At 35.2% G+C, this 17,261-nt stretch overlaps 1 protein-coding gene across 1 annotated transcript; it reads right to left on the reverse strand.

Annotated features, from left to right (window-relative positions):
• Positions 1 to 2,480: 2,480 nt before the first annotated feature.
• mmd (monocyte to macrophage differentiation-associated) lies at positions 2,481 to 15,673 on the reverse strand. Its single transcript, XM_065278227.2, has 7 exons — positions 15,340 to 15,673; positions 12,538 to 12,619; positions 12,157 to 12,317; positions 10,341 to 10,415; positions 8,331 to 8,432; positions 8,110 to 8,179; positions 2,481 to 4,149 (listed from the first exon to the last, which is right to left on the reverse strand). The coding sequence occupies exons 1-7, from the start codon at positions 15,363 to 15,365 to the stop codon at positions 3,946 to 3,948; spliced, it is 720 nt and encodes a 239-aa protein (XP_065134299.1). The 5' UTR covers positions 15,366 to 15,673; the 3' UTR covers positions 2,481 to 3,945.
• Between the last annotated feature and the right edge of the window lie 1,588 nt (positions 15,674 to 17,261).

Here is a 17,261-nt window from a genome sequence, read left to right on the forward strand (position 1 = left end):
TTTGGGTAAGCAACATTATGCCACCAATGCTGTTGATCTTGATTTCTGTTTATTCTGGAAGATTTATTTACATATTAAAGCTTCCATTCTGTCTGTGATTTTGAAGCTTTGATTGTGTTTATAGACGGTTTCAGCAATAATAACATAAACAAGCGGCTGTCGCGGTCCGCACGTAACTTCCGGTAAACTCCGCTAATAATACATAACAACAAAGTACTTTAAACGTAGTTTATTTATATAACAAGCAAAAAAACAACACATAGATTACCTAGGAAACCAAAACATGTGTTATTTTCGACGAGGCATTTGTTCAAGAGATCAGTTTAGCAACTAGTCAAAACGAAACCGGAAGTAAGGTTCGGATCCAGACGTGTATCACGTGCATCAGATGAAACCGTCTATAGTGGGCAATATAACATGTATTCATGTTTCACGTGTAAAAAACCGCGGTATTTTTCACACAATTTACTTATCTGTATAGCGCTGTTTTCACTGTCCTCAAAACAGGCTGATGTCTTCCTTGTTATGTGAAGTCCCTCCTTCAGAAATACGTAACAAGTTCTGATTGTGTAGTTTGTTTAGTGTGCTGTTATTCGATAGCAGCTTAGCTTAGCAGAGCCGTTTGAGCCAAAGGTGGTGACTGACGTATTCATGTGGGCGGAGTTTAGTCAACGAACTGTTTTACTGACGTCATTAAAGCAGGAAATAGAGGGCTGTAGTCCAAACCGGCCGTTCGTTGTAGGCTTTTAAAGAGGAATTCTATTGAAGAAAATATATCGCCTGGCAGTGAACTTTGAGCTTTATCATTTTACAGGTATTATTTATGCTATTATAGCAACTTTACACACTAACTAGGGTTTAAAAAATGGTATCAGGAAGAACGTGACCTTTAAAGGGGTTTAAAGCTATTTCATGCATTCTGACTTATTAACACTGTTTAAGAGTTGGATTCTTCATGCTAAACATAGGCAAAAAGTAAAAAAAAAAACATTTAGACATATGAAAGAGTATTTCTGTTGAATGCACAAAAGTTTCAGAAATTATTATTTTTTGAACATGAGAGATTCATACGTAACAATCTTTCTTCATTTCTTTTTTGGGCAATTATAATGCAGGAAGTACAGTGGAAGTCCTTATATGGGCACTTTAATCAAAATAGCACACACACAATTCAAAGGATGCTTAGAATGAAGCCTCAAAATGTGTCCTTGTTTGTTCTAAAATAAATTAATATTTTTCTGATTCCATATTTATTTTAGTAAGTCAGAAACGTCTCCGCTGCGTCCAACTGACAGGGACGGTGGGCGTGTGCAGCAGGTGACACAAATTATGTGTCCTCCGAAGGTTAGACCGTCTCATTTCAGTTCTCTTCGCGAACTTCTGAGGCTGCGACCTTGAAAGACCGAGTGCTCACCGAAGGTTTTCATCCATAGAAGGTCTCAGAGTGTGTTTGTTTAATGCTGGATTTTTTTAAATGGGGCGGTCCCAACATCAAATGTCTGTGTTGTGTTCCCATACGCAAAATAAATAAATATATTTTTTGAATATATTTTAAAATATACAAAAAATGGTCAGAAATATTTTTGCTGAAATATATTTTGGATTATGTTTACAAAAAATATTTTTATTTTTGGCAATTTTTTGAAAGAATTAAAAAATAAATTTAGCCCTCCATATATTTTAAATATATTCACGTCGCATTGGAAGAAAAACTTTGTTACGAATGTTTAAATTAAATATATTTTCAACTTTAAAAATATACTTTATAAAATTTATTTGTATTTAGCATATATTTAAAATATTTTTTTGCAAAAAAAATTTTTTTGCAATATGGGTTGTAAAATTTGAAATGTATTTGTTTGCCCTTGAAATACATTTTGATGTTGATGAAGTTTAAAACTAAATATATTTCCAAAATCAAAAATGTATTCAGTTGAGCTTTACTTTCTACAAAATGTATTTAAAATATATTTTTGGCCAGAGAGAAATGTATTTTGTGTAAGTGTGTATGATGTAAATCAGTGGTTCTCAAACTTTTTTTTAGCGTGCGGCCCCCCTTGTGTACATTCTTTCGCGGCCCCCCGAAAGAAAATTTATGACAAAAAACAGTTCTAAAATGTAATATTTTAATTAAACAAAACATATTTAATTATACCTATAGTGCTGTTGGTTAGTTGGCTTATTATTTTTTAGGTTTAATTACACAGAATTCATAATAAATGAATGGATTTTATAAAATGACATAATACTGGGGCCCCCCTGGCACCATCTCGCGGCCCCCAGTTTGAGAACCACTGATGTAAATGACACAAACATGATGAAACTGATAAACCTAAAGACTCTTTGGAGTTATGAATATGAAGAGATTATGTATATGTGGCCTGTGTCACCATGAAACCAACATTGACTTATCTTGCATGATTCATGTGGACAATCGATATGCAAATAAATGTAAATTTCAGATCAAACCCACAGACAAGTACTGTTAATGTTGTCTTTATTAAAACTTAAATATCAGACATGTACAGTACTGCGACACCAGCACCAAAACATCATGTGTGATGAAAACAGCAGAAGCATCAGACAGTGCAGTATTATGTGCCACAACAAGATGTAGAAAGTTTTACAAAAGTCAGTTTGTCCCAGAGTACAATTCATGAACATCACGTTCATCCAATCCAAACACTAAAGTTCAAATGACAGAATTGAGTTAATCAACCACAGTGAAATAGCACACACTTTAGTCTTTGAACATTAAAAATACATAACGCCAATACAGACAACGTCACAGTCCCATCAGAGCTGAGAAATTCATCTCTGAGCCTCCAGACTGGGATCTCACATCAGGCTTACATTCATCTGAACTGCAATCCAACCGCTTTCAATGTTTATTCACAGTGTCGGAAATGTTTTCTGCAGAAATGCAATTGAAAGTCTGGAATGAAGATGATGAGACCTGAAGGATTATCATTCAACTCAATATCTCATGATCCTCTTCTGCTATAAACCACTTGGATACAGATATGACGGAAAGTGAAGCCTTGTAAATCTTCTGTTTAAAGTTTTAAGGCAAATTTTATCATCATGCTCATAGCATAGATTCATTTCAAATAACGTCACAATTCATAAAAATCTCATGGAAAATTAAAAAACGGATTATTTTCCGTGAAAACTGTGGATAAACCTGGGCACATTTATATCTTAATCGTTCTAATCTTTAAATCCTAACCATCCAGAGTCGACTGAAGTGATTTGTGCTGCATTTGAGAAACAGCAAGAAAAACATTGTAAAGTGTTAAAAACCTGCGTGTGCCTGTAAAACAGCTGGAAACATTGAAATAGTTGTTAAATCTCTCCCTTGACTCCATCAGTTTCTCACCAACACTTCAATGATAAAAATAAAATACAAAATATATGTGGTTCTTCCACATGTGGTTAGAAAAGTGTAGCGGAGAAACCTCGACGTAACACTTTTTAAAATCTGCCGAATGAGCAGAATATGAAGAAAAGATTTAGGAAACCACAACAACAGACTGAAGTATCTGAGGTAAAAGTGAGCAAGTATAGATGTAAAAATATATTTTTTATCAATACCAAAGCATGGAATTAGACAGAAAGATGAATATATCAAGTAATTCACTACGTTTGATATGACACTAACTATGTGTGTGTGTGTCAGAATGCACAAAAATCAAAGTTATTCATATATCTATGCTTGGATTTCAATATTTACACAATACTGATGAAATCGAAACACTTACATACATACTGCTCCGAATTTGTTAGAAAACTGTAAACATTGCATGGTCGTACAGGTAAACATGTCTAGCTGATGTTCCCGGTGGATTTTTTGGATCAATTGAGTGACAGATGGGGTGTGAAAGATGCAAATGAATGGAAATGATGAGTAAGAGCTCAAGTTTAAGGAGGAGACATGGGAAGTGGTCAGGCATCTCTGATTTCGTCTGGCGTGGGGCTACGGTACAGGTATTTCCAGATGGCGTAGTAGTGGACGGCGGCAGCAAGCGCCACAAAGACGTGCCAGATGGCGTGAGCGAACGGTATCACGCCGTCTGATTTGAAGAAGACGACACCCAGACAGTAGATGAAGCCTCCGAACGCCAACTCATACAATCCATCTGTGTTGCTCTGTTCAAAACAAAAATACAATACATCATTCAGTAAAATATATCAAAATATAAACCTAAATAAACAAAGAGACAAATTGCATCACATAACAAATACACACTATAACAAATAGACACTATAGTCATGAATCTGTTGTTCTCATATAGCTACACAACAAAAAAAAGTTACATTTATCTTCCAGCAAATTGTGCTTGCCATCATCTTCCAAACATAAGCAGCAATTTAAAGCAACAGCCACAAGGGGGCGTTAGTAGAGAAAACACTGACATGTGAAGCATTGCTCAGACCAGCAGTCAACCTACTTGTGTCTACTACAATAAAGCATAGACCCACAGGACTACAATAACTATACAAAATATTTTTATTTAATGAGAATAGCGAAGGTCACACAACAACTACTGCACAGGGTTCCCACACCTTAGTTAACTTCAAATTCAAGGACCTTTCAAGGATTTTCCAGGTCTGATACCCTCAAATTCAAGGACTAAATGTGGGGACACATTTCAAGAGAGCAAGGTTACATCGTGTTACCTTTTAAGATATATTGTTACAGTTCCCTTTTGAGGGAACTCACGCTGCGTCACTGCGGTGACACTTTGGGGACGCGTCCAGGGGTAAGTGCGTCTGAATGTGTATATCAAATTCAACCAATGGTGAGGCTTAACGACAAAGACAGGGTGAAGCGGGAGCCAGGAAGTTTATCGCTATCTGAAATATTGCCAAAGACAGCGTTACAGGGATCCAGGAAGTATGGCAAGGGAGACGCAGCGTCTCGTTCCGTTCTCAGGGAACAACAGTTACATACATAACCCAAGACGTTTTCATGTGTTAAACACAAATATGCAAAAAAAAAAAAAAACATTTTGGTATGAATCAACATTCACATACAGAAGATATAAGCATTTAAAGTGAACAGTTTAGCACGTGTGCTTAAAGTCTAGAATTTTTATGATATTATCCTACAATACACAGGGAATAATATGGATTTTCTTCCAGAAATCTTCTTGCATAAAATAGATTCAAGCACTTTCAATGACCTGTATCTATGTATGTATATTTTCACAAACTTAAAGATACAAGGAACGATATCGTTGGGATCACTTACTGAACGATTTTTTTTCAAAGCCAATCAAATCTGCTTGAATCTAAGGTCACGCGCATTTGAAATAATTGACTTCATAATATTATTATTCTACTACACTGACTATTACACCAAAAAGAAAGATATTAGATAACATAAAACTAGATTTGATGTGTAGAGATGCGCGAAATGCAGCGTGTTAAGGACATCTGCTGGTTATAGCCACGAATGCAACAAGAACAGCATATTTATACATTTAATGACATGTGAACAATTACAAGTAAATATGCAATATTAGTTAATGCCATTGAAGGTTAATAATTTGCGCAAGTAATATAGTTAACATTGTTATAGTTATTATCGTTATAATGTGAACGGCCTTTTGTCTGTAGTACAATAATCAACTATTCACAATATAAAACTATTGTACATTTTAGTACATTAGGACACTTTTTGACATTGAGCTGAAGGTTATGAACTGTCACAATTAACCTTATGAGCATTTCCAGCGTTATGGATGTGACATTTGCAGTCAAAACTTGAAATATGAATTAGCAGAGAATACATTTATTACCAATATATTGAAGCATCCGTTTAGATTTTCCAGATGCTAGTCCAGACATCAGAAAAAAATCTGTATACTATTTACGCGTTTTGTATTTAAGATGGGGGAAGCATTTTTTGTGGTATTTAAATGCATGCATTATAAATGTGACAAAAAAAGTTTTTAGGACATACTTTGTAGGAATTCTATGTATTAAAATGCACAAACAAGAAGTAATAATACCTATAAATGGAGAAAGGAAAGTTCTTCAAAGAACATTTAATATTTATTTTATAAAAAGTTTTGAACGCACATTTATGATTAAGAAATGAGAAAGTTACGGATGTGATATTTATGAAATGTGCACTTACTTAACAGATGCTTTGCATGGGTATTTAAACAACCACATATTTACATCTGGGATTTCAGTATGGTTAAAACTTTTCATAATAAGGCTGACATTTGCATGTAATTGCCCCATCCGCTTGTAAAGAATACCATTTCCTATCCAAGCCTCCTATGAAACTACAATCTCAACAGACGCTTATAAACGCCTTTATGTTTTTATCACACATTGAAGCTATATTTTTATAAACTTACGGTTAGGGATGCTTAACGATTAATCGCGATTAATCGTTAGCAGAATAAAAGTTTTTGTTTACATCATATATGTGTGTGTGAACTGTGTATAATAACTTTGTATAAATAAATGTACACACATGCATGTATATGTTTTAGAAATGTTTACATGTGTATATACATTTGTATATTTATGTATAATTTATATTATATATAAATATAAATACTTAATATATACATTTTTTTTCCTTAAAGTTATACATGAATGTGTTCATATTTATATATATACATATTTATTATACACAGTTTACACACATATGTGATTAATCGCGATTAATTGTTTAGCATCCCTACTTACGGTGTACAGTACGTGCTTCAAGCTCACAGAATCCCAGACAACAATACTTAATAAAAGATCCATTACTTTCTGACCATCAGGGATTTCTGTATGGATGGAGATGATGGAGCGTTTGAACCAAAGATATTTAAAACAAGATGCCTCACTGGTATTGATATGAATGGAGGAGATCACAATGGCCGCTCTAGTCCCGCCTCCCAGTTAAAAAAGCCAATCGTCAATCTTTATCCTATAGGAACGTGACTTTGTGCATGCACAGAATAGCCAGGTCTTGTTTGTCTTGTTCTTTAACAAGACGTGGGAGCATTGCATATATGTCGTAGTGACGCGACAAGACGTCCTTAAAATGACTTTGGTTTGGACCTGGAAGTCGGGTCATGTGATAATATTTAGCCTCTATTCACTTAAATAAAACTTCTGAACTGTACACTGATCTGATGGGTGTGACTGATTTTCTGAATACAAAAAAATCTCAGCCAACATCTGAAAAAGCTGACACTGAACATTTTCCGATTGAGGTTCTGTTAGAAATGGTGTCAAAGGTAAAGATGACCTCATTTACCTTAAAGGGGAAAAACCAAAAGGATGTAACATGATGTTGGAAAAATCTCTACCATATTTACAATGTTATGACATAAAACACACTGGTGCTTCAACCAATGTAACTCCTCAAATCATGACTTCTAAAATATAATACATAGGGCTGGACAAAAAAAAAAAAAACGTTTTCCTAAAAATGAACACAGTATTTGAAAAGTTTGGTTCCAAAATGTGAGAAACGTAAAAAAAATTGTTTTGATTAATACCATTAATGTTTATTTTTAATCAGGGTATACCACTATTCAACTAAATGAATATAACATGGCAAAGATGAATGCACATTTATATATTGATTCAATAGATTTATAGCATTTTGAATACAAAACTTGTCATTGCATTTTGTGGAAAAATAATCAGTTTTTATAATAAATCTTTGAAAGTCAAATTATTGATTTGAATTTTTAATGTTATGATAACCTAAAGATGCTATGTGAAAGTCTGTAACAGTAAATAGTGGTTTTCATCTTGTCACTTTAGTCAAAATGAATTTATTGCATTTTGGAACCAAACTCTTCATTTACTAAGCACATTAAAATGATTGCAAGATTGATGGTATTGCTTTATTTCAGATTGCAAGTGAAATGAGCACAAATACAGTACATTCAGTGAATATTGAAGAAATCACTTAACCCTACTGATACTACAAAAGTAACATAGAGAAAGAAGTAGAGTAACACATCCCTGGTTTATTTCTACACCATTACGTTGTCTAGTTAAGTAGAGGATTTGTCCTTCATGTATAGCTCAAGAATTAGATTAACGTGTTAAGATCAACAGGAAATGAGCTCATACACTCACCATTGATGTCACCACCAGAGCAGGGAAAAATCCCATGGTCAGGTAAAAGGCCAATTCAACTAACTTATACCTGCACAAATACACAAAACTTCATCAAACAAAATACATCAGTGCAAAACAAAAATAATTTTGCCTCGCTTAAACTTTTGGTCTTTACTAAAAATCAAATAGTCTCTTCCTATATGAAAAAGCATGCAATAGAAGTGTGATGTTAAACATACTTCTCATGGTAGTTGAATACATAGATTGTTCCCGCCGCCGCCATCAACCACACAAACCATCTCATGTGAGCTGCCAGAGGACCGAGTTCACGTAAATTCAGCCTGCAGGAACAAATACACACCCATAATCAGAACCCATACCAAACACACCCTTCATCAATCTCATCGTCAATACTGAAAACACTTTCACTGTCATTAATAACAAACAGATCACTGGAAATAACACACCTTGACTTATATGTACAGTATGTACACCTTCAGGTTTAAGGGTTATGATAAGTGTAATAATACACACTTACGACTAGGGCTGTCAAAATTGTACGCGATTAATCGCATACAAAATAAAAGTTTGTTTATGCATAGCGTATTTCCTTACTGTAAATCGCACTTTATTCATAGTTTGGCGGGTCCTGGAACTTATAGTCAAGTGTGACTTATATGTCAAAATTATTTCATATGAACAAAAAAAAAACCATTACTGTCTATAGCTGTGAGAGTCCGCTCTATGTTGCTCCTGTATTTATATAATTCAATGGATTCAGTGATGTGGAATGACTTCAGGACCTTTTGAACTTGATTTGGCTTGTTGTGTTAATTTAGCCTAATCAGTTACTGTTAACGTTACATTAACATGTACGGAAACCTATTCAGCCTGCTGTTCTGTGCTATTGTTTAGTTGAATAACTTGCCTTTCCAGATTAAATGTCTGTTCTTAGACTTGGATTTTGTGAAAGCATTTTCTAAATAAACGCGACATAAAGTACAGTGCGACTTTTTTGACTTGATGCGACTTATACTCTGTAGCGACTTATAGTCCAGAAAATATGGTAATATATGTATGTGCACTGTGTGTTATTATCTTGCATGTATGTATTTAAGAAACATTTTATTTTATTTTAAGAACATGTATATATCTATATTTAGATATATATTTTTTTCTTAAATGTATACATTTATATCTACATTATAATTACACACAGTGCACACACAAATATTATGCAAACACAATTTTTTATTTTGCATGCAATTAATCGCGATTAATCTTTTGACAGCTCTACTTACAACATTTACAAGACACACTTTATCAGCTTTGAAATACAAATATAGTGATACTGTGTTTGTAGTACATTTACAAACAGATACATAATTTAAAAACATGCATTCCCAGGAAATAATTATACTTTTTTATTAATAATAATAATTTATTGCAATAAACTATTTTTCTACAAAGTAATTGAGTTCACTAGCACAACTGATAGATACTTAATACATTTAATAAAATCTTTGAAAGTTTCTTTGAAGTTTTACTCTTCATGTGACTAGGTTTGAATCGCTCTAGTGGTGTTAAATAAAGACTTTGGGTTACAGGAGTTAAATATCACGTCACTTCTGTCTTTACATCTTTAACAGAGACCTTAGACCCACTGAATTATTTAAACACTGAGAGGAAAGTGAACAAACCGTACGGCTGCTTCAGCCAAACATTTTCCATCAACACAATGCCTTTCAAAACCACTTCATCACAAATGTCAAATAATAACCTATTATTAAACTAAGCTTTGATCAAATGACAAACAAATTTATTTTTACACAGTGACACACTTTGTGTAAATAAAGGATTGCATCACTGGAAAAAATTTGTTTTGTAACCTTTCATCTCAAAGGAGCAACTGTTAAAGCCAGAAAAATACATCAAACAGAGTAAAGGGTTCAAAAACGGTAAATAATACCATGGTACTTAAAATATACACCATGAAAAGTACACTAAGATACATCTTAAAGATAGAGTTTACCCAAAAATAAAAATTTTGTGAGTATTGTCACCAAACTGATCCGAAGCCCCATTGACTTCCATGGTATTCTTTTACCCCACTATGATGACAAAATTTTCATTTTTGGGTGAACTATCCCTTTAAGTTAAAAATTAAACATAGTGGCACCATGGTTCCTTTTTCAAATGAATTTCCCGTTTACATATTAATATTTAACAGAAGTATAAAGAAACTTTACCATGGTGTATACGAGGCAGCGATGAAGAAGTATATGACGACTCGATCACACATGTGGAAACAGTGCTCCATGCTCCTGAAACAAAGCATATAAAACTTCAGACACAATATAAGCACCTCACCTCACTTCACATTCACACAGGAGAACACATTTCTTATTCACAAAATTTAACAAAATTAAACCCAAAGCAGATAAATACATGATAAACATGTAAAGGACATGAACATACAGAATGACATGCATGTGGAAAATTAAACATACATGTGCTAAACAATAGACAAATAATCTATTCATGTTATTAAGAGGGCCAAACACTTGTAAATATTTATTAGCTATGTTAATAATTTACTTGACAGGACATTCCTGCATGGTTACCAAGCAACAACTACATGACCCAATTTTGCTATTCACTGTACACCAATGTCACATCAATCGGGCTCTAAAACAACCGAAATGCAATGGATTGGTACTGCGGTGTTTCCCATTAATTGTTTCCCCTCGACACTTTTCACAACAACGTTACGATTGTAGTGTTTCAGTAAAGCAAGTGTCACTCATAGTCAGTTAGACTCCGCCCCCTGACACATCACTCGTCACTCGTCCAATGTAGTCTTTGTTACTAGATTTAGCGACTATATAGTAACTTTTGGGATGAACGTTAGCTTTAGCAGTGAACAAGTACAAAACAAAGTCTCAAGCACTTTTACTTGTATATTGTTTGCTTCTCTGTTTAAACGATTTTATTTGACTGTTTCGACAAATATAGTAAGCATGTACATAGTTCGTTACCCAAACGGAGACTGGGTGCTGTAATACAGACAAAATCTCGGCATATAGTAGGGTGGCCATTCGTGCCAGTTCCGCCGGACACGTCCCGAACATGTTTTCGGGTTCGTTCTCCGGAAGTCGCGTTGCTCGACCGCGCATACGTCATCAGATTTCATTTAAAATACATTTGAAAATTAAGATTTATTTATTTTAAGACATACAATCATTGTAGTTTCATTCTTACCTTGAAATGTAACGGTTGCTTTTCTGAAATTAAACCCGAAATATTAAACCTTGATGACGTATGCAGTCTGCCAACGCGACTTCCAGAGAACGAACCCGAAAACATGTTCGGGATGTAAATTAGCGAAGAGCCCTAACAAACTGACAAAATCCATTGTGGTTGAATAATTTTTATCACTTGCAAATCACTGTGAAATATTTAGACAAAAAAAACATCATCTGAAGTGATTTCCTTCATGGCTCTGCTGGTTTCATGTCAACTTTTCTTGCATAATATAATTTATACACCAATCAATATTTAATGTCCATGCATTTATTTCAGGCCTTGCCGTAACACTGACGTTTTTAATGATCACAACTAGGGATGCTTAACGATTAATCGCGATTAATCGTTAGCAGAATAAAAGTTTTTGTTTACATCATATATGTGTGTGAACTGTGTATAATAACTTTGTATAAATAAATGTACACACATGGATGCATATGTTTTAGAAATGTTTACATGTGTATATACATTTGTATATTTATGTATAATTTATATTATATATAAATATAAATACTTAATATATAAAAAAAATTCTTAAAATTATACATGAATGTGTTCATATTTATATATATACATATTTATTATACACAGTTTACACACATATGTGATGTAAACAAAAACTTTTATTCTGCTAACGATTAATCACGATTAATTGTTTAGCATCCCTAATCACAACATTAATACGCACTACAGCATGACCTTGTGATGTGTCATTTTAATGTTTACCGGCCCATATGACGGTGTTTAATGAAAACAGACCTCATGTGACTCTTTTTCCATGCGATGATGTGAAAGACGGTGGAGACGAGGAATAGGCCGATCAGGCCCATGCCGTAAATCCAAGCCGTGATCCGTTCCCAGCGATCATCAGAGAGCCGGTGCAACAGAGCCATGCCCACGAATGCTGGGACGATCAAGAGCTACCGAGACGTGGAAAGAGAAAGACGAAACAAACACAAACAATGTAAAATAAAAGAAACATTTACTTTCTAATGGTGACTATTTAAGGATAAATAAACATTAACTTCAGAAAACAAGAACAATATGCTACACAAGTACAATATGACAATATTTGGGAGTGTCACATGAAGTCATGACCTCAGGTGAATGGGTTTATCTGAACATTGAATGTTTTCTTACAGCATGGGTGTAGCAGTTGGCGGCGTGCTCATAACATGTTGGTTTGTAACGGCTGTTCGCAGCCGCACGGCTGTTCATAAACCTGAAACACAACAAACACACATTCATATTTAATGAGACACAGGATGATCTGATCTATTTCCAGTGAAACACACGACACACCTACTCTGAATAAATGCACAGCCTTAAGAACTAATCACATAATCTTATAAATGTCATCAAAGTAAATAACTTCATGAGATGAATCCTGGGTTACTTTTAATATTTTTTTGCTGAGTGTATCAGTAAAGCGTCTATAGTCTGCAGAGGAGATCCTGCAGTCTGATGTAAGGAGGAGGAGCTTTTGCTTAAATCATAAACTGCCGCTCATCTGATGAACAAGTGTGACATCTGATGCAGTGGTGCATGCTCACTAAAAAACACACGGGCGCGGGTATGCAACACATATCTGCATCTGTACTGCATTACATCTCTCTCTCTTTCGTGCAAAAATCAAATCCCCTGCTGCTGGTGTCTGGAGAGGAGATATCAGACCATGCTTTATGATAAAAGTATGATGATCATATCAGACCATAGCATTGCATGGTGGTATTTGAGATCTGTAGTACTGTACATGCTCTGATGTTTGATCACTTGACCTTTACTTATTATCCAACAACAAAATAAAGTTTGATCTCAGTGTATGGTCTGATCTCATCATTACGTGCAGTGAAGTACGTGGTCTGATCTCTCACTACAAACTATAGAGACAATACACAATGACCTGAAATGAATGCATGATCAGAGCACAGGATGAGCCCATTGTTTAAACCCAATATACAAGAAAATAAAGAAATATCCATGATTTGAGATCTGTACATGGTCTGATGTTTGAATACATCATACAGTTAACAAAGACCTTTACTCATAATCAGACCACAGAATGAAGTTTGATCTCCGTATATGGTCTGATCTCATCCTTATTAACTGAATGCATACTAGTCTGATTGCAGACAGTAGATTCATTGCACCATGACCTGAAATAAATACATTATCAAAGCACAGGATGAGCCCATAGTCTGATCTCAATATACAGAAGAAAATTATGAAATATCTGATTTGAGATGCGTACATGGTCTGATGTCTAAACACATCATCATTTCAATTAAAGCCTTTACTTATAATTAGACTAAAGAATGAAATTTGATCTCCGTATTTGGTCTGATCTCATCCTTTTTAACTAGAATGTAGTAAAGATGCATAGTCTGATCTTTGAATACACACTGTAAAGTCAATGCACCATGACCTGAAATTAACGCATGATGATCAGACCACAGGATGAGCCCATAGTCTGATCTTAACACAGAAGAAAATTATGAAATATCTGATTTGAGATACATACATGGTCTGATGTCTAAACACATCAAGAAAACCTTTACTCATAATCAGACCACAGAATGAAGTTTGATCTCTGTATATGGTCTGATCTCATTATTTTTATCTAAAATGGAGTAAAGATGCATGTTCTGATCTCTTATAGTTTAAACCCAGTATACAAGAAATATCCATGATTTGAGATCTGTATATGGTCTGATGTCAAAACACATCACAAAGTCACTAAAGACCCTTGCTTATTATCCGACAACAAAATAAGGTCTGATCTCTGTATGGTCCGATCTCATCATTACTTGCAGTAAAGATGCAAAATCTGATCTCTCACTACAGACTGTAGACACAATAGACCATGACCTGAAATTAATACATGATCAGACCACAGGATGAGCTTTAGTTTATACCCAATACAGAGTCTGATCTCATACAGAAGAAAATAAAGACATATCCATTATTTGAGATCCGTCCATGGTCTGGTGTCTAGACACATCATAGAGTCAATAAAGTCCTTTGCTTATTATCAAACAAAATAAAGTCTGATCTCAGTGAATGGTCTGATCTCATCATTACTTGCATTAAAGATGCATGGTCTGATCTCTCACCACAGTCTGCAGAAACAATAGACCATGACATGAAATAAATGCATGATCAGACCACAGGATAAGCCCATAGTTTAAACCCAATACAGAGTCTGATCTCAATACAGAAGAAAATAAACAAATATACATTATTTCAGATCTGTACATGGTCTGATGTCTAAACACATCATAAAGTCAATAAAGACTTTTGCTTATTATCAGACAACAAAATGAAGTCTGATCTCAGTGTATGGTCTGATCTCATCATTACTTGCGGTAAAGATGCATGGTCTGATCTCTCACTACAGACTGCAGAGACAATACACAATGACCTGAAATGAATCCATGATGATCAGACCACAGGATAAATCATTAGTTAATACCCAATACAGAGTCTGATCTCAATACAGAGGGAAATAAAGAAATATCCATGATTTGAGATCTGTAGTGTGATATCTAAATCACATCATACAGTCAATAAAAACATTTGCGTAATATCAGACCAAAGAATGAGGTCTGATATTATCCTTATTAACTTAACTACAGTAAAGATGCAAAGTCTGATCACTGAATACATACTGTAGAGTCAATGCACCATGAGCTGAAATGAATGCATGATCAGACACAGGACGAGCCCATAGTCTGATCTCAATACAGAAGAGAATCGGTATGTGATGTTTCTGCATGCATAGTCTGATCTCTGAATGCAGCTTACAGCTCAGTGAAGATACGTGACGTATAATAACAACAAAGAATCAAACCAGCTGGAAAGTAATGAAGATGAAACAGAGAAATCTGATTATACACAGCTCGTGATCGTACAGTTAGCCGGACAGCTAAAGCTCAGACTCACCTCTGGAAACTATTCACCCTCTTCATCTCCAAAACTTCACAGATAACTTAGGGACAGATGCGAGATCGGAAAATAAGCCCTCTGCTCTCTGATGCTGAAAATAAGTTTGATATCTGAGGCCTGTGAGAAAATTCTCATTCAGAAACATCAATCACGCGCCGAAATGACACGATCGCTTTCAAACGCGTCCGTGACACCATAACTGCTCGAAACAACCTGTAATCACTCATATAAGGTCAGTTCATCACATCAGACCTCCATGCGTCCGATCACTGTCCCTTTCTCTTTCTTATCCCTCCTTTATTTCTCCGGAGGCAAATCGTATGCATTTTTCCGGCGAATTTGACTGACGGGGCTTCCAGCCAATAGAAGCGCGGTTGACATGAGGCGGTCGGCGGATCCGGCCAACCTGCGGCGCTATTTTTGTTTCACGTAACAATAGAAGGCGGGGCGTAGGTTGCCATACCTGTTTGAATGGTGTTCTGCTTTATTCATAGGGAACACCGAAAAGGACAAATGACGTACATGCGGTGCTATTTATAGATCACTCAATGTCGCGAGAAATTTTTACAGAACGTTCACAACACAGAATAATTACAGAATTTCTAAAAATAACCGAGTTCAAAAATGTACATACGCACGATGTTAGACAATCAATGACAGTTTTGATGTTATCTGATTGTTGTTTATGGGTTTCTTGTTTGTCCTGAGCCCTTAAACTGTTCATGGATCTTCAGAAAAATATTCAAGGTCCTGCAGAATCTTTGCTTTTAGCATCTTTATGCATATTTGAACCCTGTTCACCAGTGACTGTATGATGTTAAAGGGATAGTTCACCCAAAAAAATGAAATTCTGTCATAATTTTCTCACTCTCATGTTGTTACAAATCTGTATACATTTCTTTGTTCTGATAAACACGAAGGAAGATATTTTGAGGAATGTTTGTAACCATGAGCTCCATTCACTTCCATAGTATAATGTTTTCCTATTATAGAAGTGAATGGGGCTCATGATCGGTTTGGTTACAAACATTGGGCACCTATAGAATATAAGTCTCAGGTGTGTCCAGAATGTGTCTGTGAAGTTTCAGCTCAAAATACCCAAGAGATCATTTATTATGTCATGTCCAAAATAACCCTATTTGGGTGGGAGCAAAAACGCGCTGTTTTAATGTCTGTACCTTTATATGCAAATGAGCTACAGCTCCTCACTCCCTTACAAACAGACAGGGAGCGCTTTCAGTTAATATAGATCTGATTAATTCAGTCTGAGACAATAAAATATAGTACAGAGTACAACTCACTGAGGGTAGAAAGTATGGACTGTAAGTGGGCGGGGCTTTATCAATGTGACCTCACATTGATAAAAGAATCAAAACAGCTTGTCTAATAAGGCTGCTTTGGTTTAGCGGGGATTAAAAAACAAGGAGCTGGTGGATTTTTTCATCGTAGAGTGATACCGCCTCTGGCTCCACGGACGATTCCTTCTGCGCATGCCTTGGCTCCAAACTGACGTTTTTACGTAACATTGCGGCGACCATGGTCGGACATTTTTGGCTTCAATTCATAAAGTGGAGGGAGGCGACGTCACATCGTCCATCTTTTTTTACAGACTATGATTCACACACTGCCAACACACATTATGTAAAAGTGGATTTTACATAATAGGTGCCTTTTAAGATTCATCTTTTCACATTGACGACAATTAGGAGACTAATACGCAACTATTACAGTAGATATAAACATTCAGTGATGCTCAAGAAGTCAGCACGATTCACAAAAAGCCACCTTTGAAAATAAAAATTGGTCTAAATTGTTTTTTTTTTTTTTTGTCTTTTGGGAAAAATGTGTGTATTTTTATAGTTTCTAAAGTACATTATTAAGCGTCCAAAAGTTTACATACTTAACAGTCAGTACATGTA

This window comes from Paramisgurnus dabryanus, chromosome 3 (assembly GCF_030506205.2).
Source record: "Paramisgurnus dabryanus chromosome 3, PD_genome_1.1, whole genome shotgun sequence".
NCBI classification, from domain to species: domain Eukaryota; kingdom Metazoa; phylum Chordata; class Actinopteri; order Cypriniformes; family Cobitidae; genus Paramisgurnus; species Paramisgurnus dabryanus.